This window comes from Boleophthalmus pectinirostris, unplaced genomic scaffold (genome assembly GCF_026225935.1).
Source record: "Boleophthalmus pectinirostris isolate CB_2022bp ecotype Guang Dong unplaced genomic scaffold, ASM2622593v1 HiC_scaffold_2, whole genome shotgun sequence".
Taxonomy (NCBI): domain Eukaryota; kingdom Metazoa; phylum Chordata; class Actinopteri; order Gobiiformes; family Gobiidae; genus Boleophthalmus; species Boleophthalmus pectinirostris.
In genome coordinates this window covers 24,549-43,734 of record NW_026571152.1, presented here as the reverse complement: position 1 = coordinate 43,734, position 19,186 = coordinate 24,549, and the positions used below count along the sequence as shown (strand labels likewise).

Below are 19,186 nucleotides of genomic sequence, written 5' to 3'. Positions count from 1 at the left end.
AGGTTCGATTGGCCGGATTCTCCTCTCCAGACCCAGGCACAGACCTTATCACAGAGGCTGAGGTAAAGCTGCAGTATAGCCTTGTTTTTATTTCAGTATGCTAATTAGGGGTCATGTGGTGACTTCTATCTTAGTTATAATATTTTTCTGATATATTTACAGTATACTGGTATTTGTTTTCTGGACTTTTTATGAAATCCATTAAATTAAAGAGAACTTTAATTTGATTAGCCTGCTGTCTATGCTATTATGCTAATTAGGATTCTTAAAAACTCAAAATTCAGCTTGGTAAACAAAATATTTGGAATCAGCACCCTCAAATTATTGGAAACATGTTTACCAACTTTTCCTCAAATTTGCCGCTAGAACTTTTTCTGAACATATTTCTTAGAACTATTCTCAGTCTAAGTCTAGTCCTGTTATAGTTTTTTTTTTAGTTAGTTTCGGGTGTGTTTTCGATCTACAGTAGTCAGTATCTAACAAAAGTGAAGGAATAATAGCGATACATGAAAATGTTGTAGTAACTCAGAATCGAGAAAACGTTTGCCTCTTCTAAAATAAAAAATATTTATTGATCATATTTGTTATTACATATTTAGCAGGTGGACACAATGTTATGATAAACTGGTGTATACATGTTCATTAGACATAATCTAAGCAGGTAAAATGCACATTATAGCGTTACCTGTGAGGTCCTTCTCTCTAAACTGGATGAGGGGAAACACCATATTGTCAGCCATCTGGTTGGCTAACTCCGAATGGAGCGAGTTCAGCTGTACGAAACAGTTTAACATAGATTAGGCAAAAATATTAAGATCCGTACAAGGACACACAAAGAGACCTGCTCCAGAGCCAAAAATCCCGAATGGTCCCACATTGGTGCCAAGTCTCTCCCAAAGCAATCTGTGAAGTCGCATTTTCAGCATTACGGACACCAACCCTCTCTACCTCATTAGGGCCGCATACAGCGGAACGCTGGTAAGGTGAGGAATATAATAATATCTACTCTGTGGTGTAATAATCCTGGTTTAGTCTTTAGTTTTGTTTGGATCTAGTTGCTCTGGTTCAGTCTTGGTGTAGTCCTTATCATAGTCTAGGAAGGTTTGATCTCTCTTAAACCTGGTTCAGTCCCATTCAGCCTGACATGGTCAATTTTTAATGCTCTTAATCAGTAGTTAATTTTGTTCTAATTAAAGCAGACTATTGTGCTTGTGCCTGGATTAAGAAAATAAAATTGGAGAATGTAGTAAGTACAGAGCAGAGGCATGTACAGGTGGTGGTGAAAAAGGGGGGTGATAAGCTATTAAAGATTGAGACGTTCATGAATCATTCCATATACAACTTGAAGAGGGTAAATTAGAAGGAAACAATTAGAACATAGTCTAAAAAGTTGATTTTGCAGAATAAGTCCGCTTTAAAGTTGCTCTGTGTAACTTTTCTAGTGGAGTGCTTGACTCTGGAATGTTCCACAGCATGGCATTAAATTTATTCAGCTCCATGGAGACAAGCAAATGGTATCATCATGTTAAGTTATAGGTCAGGTCGGTGGAGAGGTGACACTCTTAGTAAGATTGCATATAAAGCAATTAAAATAACAATAATAATAATAATAATAAATATAGCCGCAAGTGGCATGATCAGCCCTCGCGCGTGCCTATACAATCCCACCAAACAAACGCCATGCCCCTCAGAACACTGCCCTGCATTAACGCTAAAAACCCTAAACTTTAACCTAACCCTGGTCGTAATCCTAACCATAGACCCCGCCCTAAGCCCTAACCCTGCCTCTTAACCTAACCCATTAATTTTTCAAAATTTTTGCATGTGTTTATTGGGAAAAAAATCAAAAATGGCAGACTTCCGGTTTATAAAGGGGCGTGGTCACAATATACATTTTTGTTCTTGTTGCCATGATGCATCTTTCTACCAAATTTGGTTTGGCTATGCCAAAGTTTGTGTAAGGACATCCCATTGGCAAGGGTAGAATTTTGACTTGTTGCCATGGCAGCACAATGTAAATGGGGTGTGGGCCTCATTGACTTTTTTAATCAAGACCATGTCACAAATGTGGATACCAAATTTTGTAAATCTATGAAAAATAAAACCTTATTTTCCATACAACTTTTCTAGGGGGCACTATTTTACAAATTTTTCTTAGATCAATCTGTTCAGGGTCGGGGTGTGAACCCAGGATAAAAATTTGAGTGAAATCGGCCAAAGTTTGTGCCGGAATTTGTCAATTCTACCAATGGAATAACATGGAGAGTTTATGTCATCGTTATGGCAACGCCATAAAAATATGACATGGGTGTCATTGACTTTTGGATCAGGATGCCAAAATAGAATTTTGTGCAAAATTACAAAAAATTTTGAACAACTATTTGGGAACAAATGATTTTCTCCCATATGAAATTTAGTTTCAATCTATAGGGGGCGCTAATGCGCCAAATTAATAATTTTCACATGAAGTAGCTTCTGGGCAGAGAGTTTAACAACTGTTTCAAATTTCATTGAAATCGGAGTTCGTTTGAGCAAATGGGAGCAATTTGTGAATCTCCAAAATTGTGTGAATTTTTTGTCGCTTCACTGTTCAGAGACCGTAAGACGTGTATGAAAAATTTTTATAACATTTGATGTTCCACCTCTTGAGATAATGTGGACCAAATTTTAGCTTGTTCAAGTGAACGCCCTCGGAGGAGTTCGTAAAAGCTTAGCCAACTTTAATCCAATATGCTACCCCCTAGTGGAGCGCACGGTGTTGGCGTAATAATATTTTTTCCTTGTCTTGACATGATCGACTTCTGTGTCAAATTTCATGTTCGTAGGTGCAAATTTTTTTTCCCTCATTCGTATTCCCTAATGCATTTTTGAGTTGTTTGGGGGCGCTGACGAGTCATTAGGCCTGAGCCCCGACAGGGTGTAGGGCCTATTGCTTCCGCTAAGCGGAGCGAATGGGGAGCGACGTGCGCATGTCCGAATGCAACAAGACGACATGCAACTATGTCCACGGTCGCCCCCGGCACGAACAGCAGTATCCCAGTAACCCACACCCAAGGCCTGGCTCATATTTACTACTGCTAAAATGAATGGAAGTCAATGGAAGGCGATGGGTGACCTCGACGAGATGGCGAATGACGAGCGCGTCAGTGCCCGTCACTCACCAATGATCCCACGGTGACATGGGGAAGGTCGAGAGCTTTCAAAAAACGTATAATATGTTGTTCTAAAGTTTTCGGATATATTGTTTTTGCTCGAATTATTATTATTATTGGCCTGAGCCAGTAACGAAGTAACTGGCGAGGACTATTGTTCTTCGCCGGTTTCTTATTATTGGCCCGAGACAGTAACAAAGTAACTGGCGAGGGCTATTGTTCTTCGTCGGTTTCTTGTTTTTTTTTATTCCCTTTTCCGACCAAACGATCGCATTTTTGACCCCCTGAACATGGACGAAAAGTCCCCAAACCGGGGTTCAGATCGATTGGTTCGGCGAAAAATTTGATAAAATGGGCATCGCAACAATGACCCGAGTGACCCGACTTAACAGCGCCGCCTAGAATTGGACCCCTATGGGAGTGGGGACAGGCAAAGTTTGTCGCAGGGAAACGAAATTTGGAACAGTGATAGAGAACAATGAGACAAGCCAAAAGATGAATTGGAGCATCACCCTATGACGAACAGGAAGTCGGCCATATTGGATCTAAAATTTGGCGCCGTTTTGACTTGGGTGTCTACAAAAAGATTCAAGTCCCCGGGGTTTGGTCCAAATGAGCTCAGATTTGACATGTCACATCTACAGACATAAACTCACAGAAATTTTCAACTTTTTTTGGGATACTCCTTACGGTTCGCCCGTAGCACGCCGCTGTCACGGCCACAGGCATTGGCCTAGAGAGCTCAAATTCAAATCACAATTGCGTGATCCAGGCCTGAATGTGATGAAATATCAAATTTAATAAAAGTTAACTCTATAGCGCCCCCTAGCATAGACGTGAAATGTCAACATTATCGGATTTGTACCAAATTCGGGGATTAAATTCTATGCATGATGACAAGCAAAAAAGTTTATTATGGACATGATGCATTTTCCACCATTGGTGAGCAGGGGCGCAAAGACTCCGAAAAATAGTTAAAAAATTATTACACCCACAGGCTTAGTCCGATCGTGCTGCAATTTCAATCATTAATGCCTGATCACGACCTGAATATAATAAACTATAAAACATATGAAAAGTGAGCTCTATAGCACCCCTAGCATTGACATGAAATGTCAACATTATCAGATTAGCACCAAATTCGGGAATTAAATTCTATGCATGATTACAAGCAAAAACGTTTTTTACAGACATGATGCATTTTTCACGGTTGGCCAGTAGGGGCACAAAGACTCCCTCAAAAACTAGTAAAAAAATGATTACACCCACAGGGTTAGTCCGATCGTGCTGAAATTTGAATCACTAATGCCTGATCACGGCCTAAACATAATACACTATAAAGTATATGAAAAGTGAAATCTATAGCGCCCCCTACCATAGACATGACGTCAACATTATCGGATTTGTACCAAATTCGGAGAGTAAATTCTATGCATGATGACAAGCAAAAAAGTCTATTACGGACATGATGCATTTTCCACGGTTGGCCAGTAGGGGCGCAATGACTCCCCCAAAAAATATTTACAAAAATGATTACAGACACAGGCTTAGTCCGATTGTGCTGAAATTTGAATCACTAATGCCTGATCCCTGCCTGAATATAATACACTATAAAACATATGAAAAGTGAACACTATAGCGCCATTGGTGAGTGACGGGTGCATCTGCACCATCTCGTTGGGGTCGCCCATGACCTCCCCATTCACTTCCATTCATTTTAAATATGGCTATATAAAATAAATATGGCTCAGGTCTTGGGCGTGGGTTACTGGGATACTGCTGTTCGTGCCGGGGGTGACCGAGGACAAAGTTGCATGTCGTCCTCTCTCATTCGCCCATGCGCACGTCGCTCCCCATTTGCTCCTCGTAGCGAAAGCAATAGGCCCTACGCCCTGTCAGGGCTCGGGCCTAATAAAAAAGAATAATATTTTGATACGAGAACAATGTTCCGCTTTTTTTTTTTTTGGCCGACAAACTATACATTTTCGGAAATCTCTGGTGCATTGCGAAGTCATGGTGAGGGTCCCTGGTCACTACAGGCAAGTCATGTCACACCATTTAACTTTTCGGCCACTAGGAGCATCGCTTTGCGATACTAATAGACCCTTCGCCAGCTTCTGGCGCTCGGGCCTCATAATAATGTAATTGAACAAATTTTCATTTTGTCTCTTTTATTCCACTTGCTTACTCCTGGTTTTATTCGTAGGTTTCATTCACTTGACTTTTTACCATTATTTTCTGTCATTTTGTTTAGAATTGTTAATTGCTATGGCAATTTCCCCAATTTTCCACCCATGGCTAGTCTCCTAGTATAATACTGTTAGTTGTTCATGTGGTGGAATAAGCCGTATTGTGAAAAAAATCTGGAGTTTACTGGAAACATATCACGTTAGCAAACAAATCTCACTACAACTGTTTTGAGCTTATCATTGAGCAGCCGTTAGCGGCGCTAAGCTAGTTTAATCATGCAGATTTAGAAAGTGCCAGAGTTCACTGGAATAGCTGCAGCAGTGAACCCTAATGCTTGACTCAAATTGTATTTTGGTTTCTCAAATACTGAATAACAATGACACTTTACAATTACGTCCTTTGTTCTTGCTACTTCTATTTGAATTCTGTAAGTTATATAAGGTTAAATAGGAGGGTATTCCACTTGCTTCTCTGCATGGGTATGTTGTTGCTTTGCTTGGAATGTTCCACAGTAAAGCATCAAACTTTTTTGTCTTGCATTTATTACATTACATGTGTTAGTAGTTCTCAAAAATAGCTTCAGAAAATCGACTCTCAGATCTGACCTGTATCTTGGCCTGATGGCATTACCTGGATAGTGATGTGGATGGAAATAGTTAACTTATCTGTGTACATCATACTGTGGAACATCCCAGGCAAAGCATCTCCATAAAAACATGCTGGGGTCTACAGTCTATCAACAATTAAGAAGGCCCATACATATTATTGATGAATAGAAATTTCAAATGTAAACTTTAAAATTTGATCGGTTCAAATTCAATTAATTCCACAGACCTAATTATATGTATTATACAGTACGTATTCTAAAATGAATGAAGTGGTATAGCAGATTATATTTTATTCTTCACTGAAATGATGAAGCTCCTGTACATTTTTAAAATGTGCATTGTTAACAGAATTCAGCTTTGAAAACATAAATTTCAAAACTAATCACATTGCTTGTCATAAAAATTGCGATTTGATCTCTTCATCCAAAATCATGGCTACTCTGAAGGCTACTCTCTCCCCTCTCTGAGAGTGATGAGGTCAAATGCACCATCACCTGTGTCCTCTGAACGTATGTGCTTACCGTAAACTCGCTGACCACCGCTGACTCAGCAAGGCCACACCAGCCCATAGCTCACACTGATGTGGACAACTGCATCTATGCTATAGAGTTCAGAATTCACATTTAAAAGTGCAACTTTTCTGCTAGCGGGTACACCATCTGCTTGCATGGAAAAAAAAACTGCCTTGAATAAGCTGCAGCATAGAATTTAACTTATCTCAGTGTAGACAAGCATGCCACGTTAGAATCAGAGTCAGATCTGTGAAGAGGCCAGTCAATTCCACTCACAGAGAATGCATGTTTCTCCAAGTATTTTTTTTTTGGCAGCAAAAAAACTGTGATTTAATAAATGGAGATGGATAAATTAAATGCCATACTCTGGAACATGTAAAAGGCAGAAAATAGCATATAGCAAATAGTTGTCATTGTTCTCATGGTTTATTCTGTTTTGTTAATCATTTGGCTTGGTTTGGTTTAGTTCATTTAATTATTATCTTGTCTAAATGTAATGTCATTGATCTGATTTCTGATTCATTCCTAGTTTAGCCTTGGTTTGTGCCATCTTTCTTATTTCCCTTATTAGAAGTCTTGGCCCATTTAGAATGTGGAGATCTGGTATACTTAGAACTAGGTTGTTGTTGTTGTTGGTGGTGTCGGTGGTCAAAGAAATCAAACACACAATATGATTCCCTTTAAGTTTCCGTTTGCTGTAGCTGGGACAATAGCACTGTCAGGCACACTCTCCTTTTAGCCCCAAATAAATTAGTTTTGTGAGAAACAGAGAGGAAAATGTTTATTATCCACAAGGTCACCACCTGCAGAGAGGCAGGTGTACTCCGCTTGGATTGTAAATGAAAACACTTGGCACCATTTCATCTTCCAAATACTCTTTCATTGTTTTTTTTCTACCTGAAGGTACAATGTGTACAATGTGTCTAGTTAGACAAATGTATTTATTTTTAAGAATTAAAGCAGTGTTACTCAAACTATGACATGGAAATACAGAGAGTATACAAGGCGTAGGCTGGTTTTGATGGTTTTTCCACATTTGCTCCTCTGCAGTACTAGTCTTTGTTGGCATTGTTTATTTAGCACTAGTTTAATTAATTCATTTATTTATTTATTTATTTTTGAGACAGGGACAGTGCACAATTTTCACATCGACCTCGAGAGGAGAGATGCATTGTACATCAGGTTGTAGCATCAGTGCTAATTTCCACCTGTGGTCCCTGAGCAGATTCATTGATTGATTGTATTTAACTGACCTTGACTATCAACTGTTCTTGGAGACCTATGTAACATGTTTTGGGTTGATGGGGGAAACCGGAGCGCCGGAGGAAACCCATCCAGACACGGGGAGAAACATGCAAACTCCACATAGAAAGGCCCGGGCGACCCGGGGATCGAACCCAGAGCCTTCCTGCTGTGAGGCAGGAGTTGACCTTTAAAATGCAAACATTACTAATATTAAGTCTACACGGCATGGGTTAAGTTTTTACAAGACATCAATAACGGTTTAAAATGATACTGCTTTAAGTATAATTTAAATTAGTAATTTGGAGTCATAATTTGAACATATCATTGCTTTATTTGTTAGTGTAGTGCAAAAAAGAAAACTGAGCAGCCTGTTCATCATTGCAATAGAGCACCTGGGTCTGGTCCTAACAGGTCAACACTTTTGGGGAATGGACATTTTTCTTCCGCAACTCATTTATGTGAAGAATACAGAGGGAAGAGGCAACAATGCACCTTTGGCTCTAGACCAGTAGTTTTCAAACTTTTCATACCATCTAAGAAAATATTTGGATTTTCATGTACCACCAGATTTAGAAGCCACTATATACCATATCATGTTTTTTTCTTTTTTCTTTTTTTTCAATTTTAGTATTTTTTAAATTGATTGGAATAATAATTATAATCATGCTTGAAATATGAGTTGAACAGCCCTACGCCCAATTAGTGTTCAGTTCAATATCAGTAATAAGGCGTTTTTTAAAGCATAAAATGACATTTTCAAAACCAAATAATAGGTCCCATACTAGTTCTGATAAAGACCAAGAACATTCTAACACTGTTGAGGAAAGGTCCAATTTGTATGTAATAATATGGGATTTTGTTCAGTATTGGCGCAAACACTGAAATGATTATATAGATTTGAGTATTGAGTAAGTATTGATTTGTATCTGGGTACTGATTTTTTAAAAACCCTAATCCAAATAGTTCTTTTTAATGTATGTTGTTAAAATACTAATATTTTGAACTCAATTTTGATGATAAGGATAGCAGAACGGTAATTAAACACAATTTTTATACAATAGAATATAATGTTTAAGACAAAATGATGCTTTTGTTTCTTAAATGTGCCCTTACACTGGTCTTGGTCCAGAATTGATTTTTCTTAAGCTATGTTCAGGCCAAAACCGTCTGGTGTGAATAAATCACGTCAAATGCCCCTAGTTTGCCGCATGACTTTTTTGAGTCATTCGCTTCATTTGCGTGTCCAGGTCGCTCGAGTTAGGGAATTTGGTTGCAGGAGTAAATTCACTCCATTCGTTGCACCTTGTCCTCTGCGTAAAATGGTGGATTTGGACTACAACGAGTAGGCTGACCAAACCGGGACTGAGACCGGGACTGAGACCAGGATTGAGACCGGGATTGAGACCGGGACCGAGACCGGGACCAAGACCGGAACCGAGAACGGGACCGAGAACGGGACCGAGAACGGGACCGAGAACGGGACCGAGAACAGTTTAGTCCTGGGTCAGTCTGTATGCGGTGCAAACGTCCGGCATCGCAGACCAGGACTGAGCCCGGGACCAGACCAGGACCAGGACTGAGACCGGGGCCTGATCGGGACCAGACCAGGATTGAGATCTGGTTTAGTCCTGGTTCAGTTCTGGTTTAGATCTGGTTTAGACCTCGTTTCGTCCTGGTTCAGTTCTGGATGCAGTGCAAAAGTCCAACATTGCAGACCAGGACTGAGCCCGAGACCAGACCAGGACTGAGACCAGGACCAGAATAAAGGAGACTGGTGTAGGTCCTGCTCTGTTGAGCTTATCTTATCCAGTCTCTGTACTGGCTCATGCTGGTATCGTTTAATAGCAGCTCGTTCCCCACGGCAACGAGTGTTGAATGAAAAGTCGTGTCTCTCTCAGTATTATACGTCACTATCAGAACACGGCCCCTGATCGGTTGATATGACGTGAATAATTGCAGAAAGTTAAAAATTATAAACTTTGGAAACATTTTCGAGCCCCTTCCTTTTGGGAATTTACGCATTAATGCCAGTTTCACAAATTCTCGGCACTCATTTTGCCTATTCGTACCACTCAAAACACACGAATCGTGCCGTCCAATTCGTGTCATTCTCGCCGCAGAACTTTATTCACGAGTCAATGTGCCTTTACATAAGAAAATGTAAATCATTCGCTTTGTTCTCGCCAGACAAGTTTGGTTTGAACACGGCTTACAGTTCCAATTTAATATCAACAGTAGTTTTAGAGTTAATCGATAGTATTTGTGTATACATTTTTTGAGAAATCCAATACTGTAATACAAACAGCATGGCCCTCCTCCATTTCCCTCTCCTCCACAGTACAAACACAGAAATGAGCAGGATAATTGCAGAGCTGTCCTCACCTCCCCGACAGTTTTGGCGAAGCTCTGTAGCGTGGTGATTACCTCCTCGTCGCCTTTTCCAAGGGCAAAGTTCTACAAAGAGGATGAAAAAGTAACAAGTAATCCCCAAAAACAACATCCAGAGGCACCGATCCAGACTGCACATGCATCTGCAAACTTATAAGTACTTCTATTTGCCAAACGAGCTGGCAGCTAATGTGCACAGCAAAGCCAGAGATTCAACTCCATGTAAAAATGTAAGTTTATTGGCACAGACTTCAACTCAGTAATCACAACTCTGTTTTGGTGTGAGTTCAACATCAAAACCATACTGTATAAAGAAGTGGAATAAGGGAGTGTCATGTCAACCATAGAGTTCAGCTCCAGTCAAATGAAGCTTATCAAGAGTAGCAGTTATGGGGGGAAAAATTATTTATTGACAAAATAGCGAAATAAAAACACCAGGATCATGTAGGGCGGGTTAATACGAACATTTTAAGATCAAAATGACGATGCTCACTGCAGCAGTTACAAGAGAGAGGGGTGACAGTTTTTCAATAGAAAGTGAAAGGGGCCAGACTTGATGGAGCTGGAAGTACACCCATGCTCACTTCCAGCTAGGTGTGCGGCAGATAGCAAGTTACTCTCTGTCCATTAACATATAGAGTCTATGCTCAAAACATTGGGCAGGTCTAAAATGTTTAACATAGATGTGGGGCAGGTAAGATAAACACATTTTTGGTGTTGGTATGGTAGGTTTACGGATAAAGTCACAAAAGCATTTGGATTAAAGGGCATAATTTTACCGAGTCGTACCTTTTTCTCATAGTCCAGAAGCTGCTGAGCAAGTTGTTCTGTGGCCAGCCCCATCTCACTCTGTGGAGACAAAAGACAGACATAAACTTCAGAGCATATTTAAAGATATCTCAAATAATAGAATAGAATAGAATAGAAAGCCTTTATCGTCATTATACAATAATGACAATAATAACATCACAATGCGTATTTGGAACTATATCAGTTAGAAAAGGCAAGCAAAGTTTATCTGTAGAGATACAATAAAATGTAAACAACGTATTTGGAAACATCTATCATATTTAATAATAAATTGTATATTTAATAATTAATTGTATTCAAAAATAGTTCTTAAATAAATATAAAAGTTACATTTCAACATTTTAACCTGAAAATAAGTTGATAAGATTGAAAAATCAACATTTCTATATCACTTGGCTGGGCTGACCACCTGAGACAGAGCCCCCATCCTGAGTCTTCACCCAGCCTCCACATCTGACCATATCATCCATCAATAAATATCTATATCATATACCATTGTTGTGGCATGATCCTTGTTGGTGAGGTGGTGTTTAGTTTCATACCTGAGCTCCAAAGACTCTCTGCATGGTTTGGAGAAGCTTGTTGGTGTAGTCTGTGAGATTCAGGGCATCCTCCTCAAAAACACTGAGCAGAGAGCGAGTCTAAACCGGACACAGTAAATATCACAGTAAAACACATGATAACAACACTGAATAGAACAATATTTATCAACATTTCAAAGGAATTCTTTTACTATTTCATAAGTTAGCCATTATTTTCATTAAACCTATGAGTCAAACTTTTTCTAACCACACAATGGTTAAAAAACACACTGACTTAGGCCTGTAATGATAATCAATAAATCAATTAATCGTACAATAACTTTTAACAAGCCTGATAACTTTTCTGGCCGCGGTAATTTCTATGTGCATGCTTGTTTTCCTCATCTCTCGCTCTCTACAAAAGAGATTGAATGTCAAAAGGCTTCTATCGCTCTGCATAATGATGCTTGAACGAACATGTCAGCATAAACTACAGACTGATTATTTGTTTATCAGCACAGAGGATGCGTGCGCAGCCTGAGTGCAGAAAGCGTTGCTGTCTGTGCTGTTAACATGAAGCCGCAACACAAGCTAGCGCCATTGTCAGAGCACCAAAACAGTTCATCGCCCTGTGACAAAACAAGTCACGATGCCAAATCAACACTAGTGAGTGGGATACATCTCAATGGCGAACATGTGTCACATGCAGTGAGAATGCAAGCGACGAGAAGAAATGGGTCATACATCCATACTCGATTGAAACAACTAGCCTAACCCGAAATCCGCTGAAATTCCACAAGACACTGACACTGAAGAGCGGGTTAATACGAGCACTTCAAGACCAAAATGCCAAGGCTCACAACAGCAGCCACAGAGAGAGTGGCCACTATATTCCAATGTAAGTCAATGACTAAAATAACTTTTAAGGGCAATTTTGTTACAGAAACTTAACCAAAACAATACATAAAATGGATTATTGTGTTTGGTTCAACAATGGTTTATTCAAACTGCATTTTTTTAACAAGTCCTTGCTGTAAGACAAACTACATAAGGCTATTCTTATGTTAACAAATCTGTTTTATTTAGGCCTATTGTTTTTGATCATCTTGCAGTTCCTGTGTTAAATGTTCTTTAGAAAGTTTATTGATCTTTGAAAGGTTATATTTGCATTTTTATTCCATTGTCATTATATTAGTTGAAAATGGTCTCAAAATGTCAATATTATCACTTATCGAAATAATTTTTTGATCACTTAATCGTCCAGAAAAATCTGTTATTGTTACAGGTCTACACTGACTGAAGACCTCATGACATGATAGAGAATATTTACAAACAATTTGTGCAATTATTACAATGGCAAATTGTTCATTTGCCATTTAGTTTCGATAAGGCCACTAAATGATGACAACTAGTACTATTCCTATGCTATTAGTATTACTAGTGGAACCAATAACACATGAGCAGAAAGATCAGCCCAAATGAATGCTACCTAAACATGACTGCTTCAGTGTAAAATGCTGATGCTAGCTTTGGTTGTGGTAATCATTTTAAAATACTTGTCATGAAATATGAATAACTAATTAGAAACACTTAAATAGGTGAAAATGTGACTATGAAAAGAACTGCAGTAGACATAGCTCAAAGGAGTGTCACCTCTGTGAGTGAATCATAGTCTAAAGTTCAGTCTGGTCTTTTTGTTGATAGGAGCAGTGAGGCTAGACAAGTCAACAAACACCCAGTTTTCAGTGCTTTACCGGAGCTTATCCAGATCTGCTGCTTTTGATATTGACATAGCACATGATATCAAGTCAAAACAGGCAAGAAAACTTAGAAAGACTGGCATAATGACATACTTATTGTACAACACAAACTAAGGATACAGTAATTTATGTCATGTTCATACATAAGTACATAAATGTCTATTCCACATTTAGAACAATCAGATTTAATGCTAGATATTTTTGAACTGTAGGTGAGGCAGGGTCAACTAAAACATCTGACATCTTTATTATCTGGTAAGAGTCCAACAGGATACAGAAATTTACTAACCCCACCCTGTTAATTTGTTTACAGGTAAAGTGTACTATTTCTACAGGCTACTGCTTTGTGAATCTCCACATTTTAGTGGAATGCTTCCTAGAATTACTTTACTATGACTAAATGTAACTGTGATTATAAAGACAACCATGGAATATTAATTAATTAATTAATTAATTAATCATTGCATTTATATAGCACCTTTCAAGATAACCAAAGCGCTTTACATTTCATTTTACATTTCATTATTCATTCACTCGACACTCAGTGGTGGTAAGCTACTATTGTAGCCACAGCTGCCCTGGGGCAGACTGACGGAAGCGAGGCTGCCAATCTGCGCCATCGGCCCCTCCGACCACCATCAACACTCAGGCCCTGTTTATCTTATATGCAAAGATTTAGCTCCATATTCAAACTTCTCATACATTTTGTCAGAAAAATGAGTATTCAAAGGACATTCATGATTAGCGTCATGGCTGTTGCATCATTGTAATGGCAGTATTTGAGCTTACACGTTTCTCAGTGCTAGCAGTGTAAACAACAGTCTGATCAGCTAATGACAATACGTTGTCTATATAATGATTTTTGCATTCACTTCAGTAATCTTTAAGGGTGCAAATGCTGACATGTAGTATTCCCATAACACTGTGTGCCTAGACATCTGTCATCGACCAGTGGAAACAGGGAGGATACAGAACCTAGCTTGCGAGTTGTCTTCTCTCCTCGTACAGTCGTTTTATTTCACAAAAATTACTTTAAACTTGGACAAAAAAAAGCGTTGGCCTACCTGCGGACTGTCGTGCAAAGCGTCCTCCAAAAGCAGTTTGTGATGAACGGCCGGCATCTTGTTAGCTGTGAAGGAGAAGGGGAAACGGGAGCCTGAATTATTCACGACGTGAACTCAGTTTCCCAGAAAGCATTGCGCGACGTTGGAGGCGGGCCAAGGCTGAGCTCGTACGAAAAGATGATCTAGAAACTACATACACATTGAGAGATTTTTTATTTTTATTTTTTTTACATTTGTGGGGATCTATTCATATATGTAATTTATTTATTTCATTTTTGTTATTCTTTCATTCGTTCTTTGGACTGTGGATCTTTTAATAATAACGCGAAGCCTTTTGAAGCATTCATTTCATAGGCAACACTGACCTCATGTGGACAAGTAAAAAATGCTTGTGTAATTCTTACAGCCTAACAATTACGAATCAAACTTTATTTATAAAGCACTTTTTCATACAAACATGTACTACATCCCACACGCCCTTACACCCAACCACCCCTTACCTGGCCCACCAAAACCACAAGCTTTTGATAAAATTAAGAAGGGACTGGCTGGTCACCCTTCCTCGACAACTGCCCGACTGCACAAAACCAAACAACCCCCACGCACCTATGAAATATTTATTTATTTAGTTAGTTAGTCAGTTAGTTATGTTAAAAGATCTTTAAATATATTCTGGTTCCGCCCACAAATAGGCCTACTAAATGGAAGACTTCTAACATGTCATAGGTTATGAAGACCAAGTGTGAAATTATCTCTAGTTTACTCCTGAACATGAAGGCTGCAATCAGATTAATTATAAATATACCAGCACAAAGCAATGCGGCGGCCTTGCAGCGTAGCTACAGAATAGGCAATAGCAGGGATGGTAACAAATGCACAATGAAATTTCGTTTTTAATCCAAGCAGATCAATAGATATCCCTTAAAACAAGTTTTTGCCAGTTAAAGCACTTCCTAAGGACCAATTATGCAGTTTTGTGTCAACATGAATGCATGTCCATATTTGATCGGCTGGTGGAACTATAGCTCTTCAGGCAGAGACCCAAAAATGACTGAAAGTGATCATGGGCCTGGCCTGAATCAACATGCCAAATTTCATACCTTTATTCCAAGGTATTCTATGGGATACCCAAAAAAGAGCATTTTTGACAAAATTCAACATGACTGCCAAATGCAGATGATCACGCACATGTACCACCACCTTTGACCACCAGAGGGACACACACACACACACACACACACACACACATACACACACACAATCAACTTTGACCACCAGAGGGACATACACACGTACCATGAGCTTTGACCACGAGAGGGCGACAGACACACAGAAACACACGCACACACACACAAACAGACACACACAGACACACGCACGCACACACAGACACACACACAGAAAGACACACGCGCACACAGCTATACACACACAGAAACACATGCACACACCGACACACTCTTCGCACACACAGACACACACACAAAACACAGAAACACACATGCACACACAGATACACGCACACACAGACACGCACACACAGAAACACACACATGCACACAGACACACACGCACACGCAGAAACACACATGCAACAACAGACACATGCGCACACACACACAGAAACACACACCCAGACACAGCCACACACACACACAAACACACACGCACAGACAGCCGCACACACAAAAACACACGCACACACAGAAACACACACGCACAGACAGACACAGAGACACGTACACACACACAGAAACACACGCACACACCGACACACACTCGCACACACAGACACACACATGCAAACACAGAAACACGCACAGACACACACACACACACACACACACTCAGAAACACGCACACACAGAAATACACACGCACACACAGAACACGCACAGATAGACACAGACATGCACACACACACAGAAACACACATGCACATACAGACAAACACACACACAGAAATACACGCAAAGACACACGCACACACAGAAACACACGCACACAAAAACACGCACGCATATACAGAAACGCACACATACACACAGAAACACACACACACATGCACACAGACACACACACGCACAGACAGAAACACACGCACATATAAACACAGACACACGCACGCACACACAGCTCCACACATACAGAAACACACATGCACAGACAGACACAGACACACGCACAGACAGAAACACACACACATACCATCAGTTTTGACCACCAGAGGGACACACAAACACACGCACAGACACACACACAGAAACACACACGCATACACATACACAGAAACACACACGTACACACAGAAACAGACACAGACACAAGCACACATAGAAGCACGCACAGACAGACACAGAGACACGTGCACGCACACACACATAGAAACACACACATGCACACACACAGACGGATACACACACGGGCACACACAAAAACATACGCACACACAAACACACACATAGAAACACACACACATGAACAGACACAAACACACGCACACACACGTGCACACACAGACACGCACACACAGAAGCACACATGAACAGACAGACACGCACACACAGAAACACAAACGCACAAACAGACACACACACACACACAGAAACACAAACAGACACACACACGTACACAGACACAGAAACACACGCACACACACAAACAGACACATGCACACACACACAGAAAAACAAACGCACAGAAAGACACAGACACACACACAGGCACACACACAGCCACACACACACAGAAACACACACACAGAAACACACATGCACAGACAGACACACACACACACAGAAACACATGCGCGCACGCATAGAAACACACACAGAAACACGCACAGATAGACACAGACATGCACACACAGACAGAAACACACGCGCGCGCACACATAGAAACACACAGACACACACGCACACACAGAAACACACACTCGCACACACAGACACACACACGCAAACACAGAAACACACACGCACACAGAACATGTACAGATAGACACAAACATGCACACACACACAGAAACACACATGCACATACAGACACACACACAGACATGCACACACAGAAATACATGCACAGACACACACACGCACACACAGAAACACACGCACACAACAACACGCACACATACACAGAAACGCACATGTACACACAGAAACACACACGCATACAGACACACACACGCAAACACAGAAACACGTACGCACACACAGACATACACACACAGACACACACACAGAAACACGCACACAGAAGCACACACACACACAAACAGAACCACACACACATACCATCAGCTTTGACCACCAGAGGGACACACACGCACACGCAAACACACACACAGACAGATACGCACACAGAAACACACACGCACAGACAGATACACGCACACACACACAAAAATACACACAGACACACGCACAGACACACAGAAACACACACGCGCACACTGACGCACACTCGCACACGCAAACACACACACACGCACAGACACACAGAAACACACACGTACACATACAGAAACACACATGCACACACACAGAAACACGCACAGACAGACACACACACAGACAGAAATACACACACAGAAACACACACGCACACACAGAACACGCATAGATAGACACAGACATGCACACACACACACACACACACACCCAGAAACGCACGCGCACACACACACACACACACACACACAGACACACTGTTAGAACAATTTGTATTCAATGTGTTTTTTTTTACGTAATTAACAATGGTTGTTTTTCACAGGTGTGTCTTCAGTGACCAAGCTCTTCCACCCATGGAAGTCTGCAGTGCGCTCAGACAGTTTTCATTTTGTGAGGCGCTTCAACTGTGGCCTCACTACAGAACACCACCCTCTATATGGCACCTTTTGTACCAAGCTGTCATCCTGCGTTTTTGAATGGGATCAGGAGGATGTGCAACGCCTGAAGGAGGCCAAGAGAGAGGAGTGGAAGTGCAGCCACAGTGGACATGTTCCCACTGAGGAACAGCTTATGGCTACCGTCAACCCAGGAGAACTAAAGAAACACAACTGTTATTTCTTTATGTAGTCTACACTGAATTGTTACATCCCTAGTTTACAGTAGTTTTCTTGTTTCAGCTTCATCTTGATGATGATGATTATTGTTAGTATTGTTGTTATAATATTATTGTTATATGTTGTGATATTGTTACATTATATTGTTATTATATTATTCTATATTGTTATATTACATGGTTCTACTTTTATCATTGTTATTTAATCATTTATTTAATTTTGTTTAAAGGATTTGTTTTACAGCTCTTAATCATAGATATCTCTCTGTCTCTTCTCTCTCCCTCGTTCTTCTCGTCCTGTCTGTTCATACGTGGTTTGTCATTTTTCTTTGCTTTCTTACTGTGTGGTACAATGTTACATTAAAGTTTTGATCATTTTATTGGAGTCAAGAACAGCTTTCACGTTTTTATTTAATTTCCTGTTTAAAAACAGGACAGTGAGTGTCATACACTGAATAACTTGAAGCCAGAATTACTTGCAGGATCATTTTACTACTATTTTACTTACATTTATTCACAAAACCCATCACTCTTTGCTCAGTTTAGAATTTGTTTTATTCACTTGTTGCTGCACTGTGCTACTCTCTCAAATAATTGAGTTTATTAAAAAGTGAGGGGACATATGATGGCAGAGTTATCTACATACACTGTTAAATTTGTTTGGTTTTACTAGCACCTAGTAGGCCTTAGGAATGTCAGAAGCGCTGTGTTACTTTGGGAAGCTGCCTGTTCGAATCTCACAAAACACACGAAAATTAAAGCGATGATACACCTTGCAATAAGTGCTGAAGTGAGTGTAAACAATGCTGAAAAGATAATAGATAAGAAAACAATAATATAATGGACATTTCCCTCCTCTTCTCTCCTTTTC

General features: G+C 40.1%; 1 protein-coding gene across 1 annotated transcript in view; it reads right to left on the bottom strand.

Moving 5' to 3' along the window:
- The window catches only part of appl2 (adaptor protein, phosphotyrosine interaction, PH domain and leucine zipper containing 2), a 55,272-nt gene extending 40,898 nt beyond the window's left edge, over positions 1 to 14,374 (bottom strand). The window contains exons 1-5 of the mRNA XM_020919139.2: positions 14,251 to 14,374; positions 11,448 to 11,546; positions 10,885 to 10,944; positions 10,090 to 10,161; positions 686 to 773 (exon numbers count right to left, since the gene is read on the bottom strand). Coding sequence (XP_020774798.1) covers positions 686 to 773; positions 10,090 to 10,161; positions 10,885 to 10,944; positions 11,448 to 11,546; positions 14,251 to 14,307 — 376 coding nt within the window. The 5' untranslated portion in view covers positions 14,308 to 14,374. The remainder of the gene's footprint in view (positions 1 to 685; positions 774 to 10,089; positions 10,162 to 10,884; positions 10,945 to 11,447; positions 11,547 to 14,250) is intronic.
- Between the last annotated feature and the right edge of the window lie 4,812 nt (positions 14,375 to 19,186).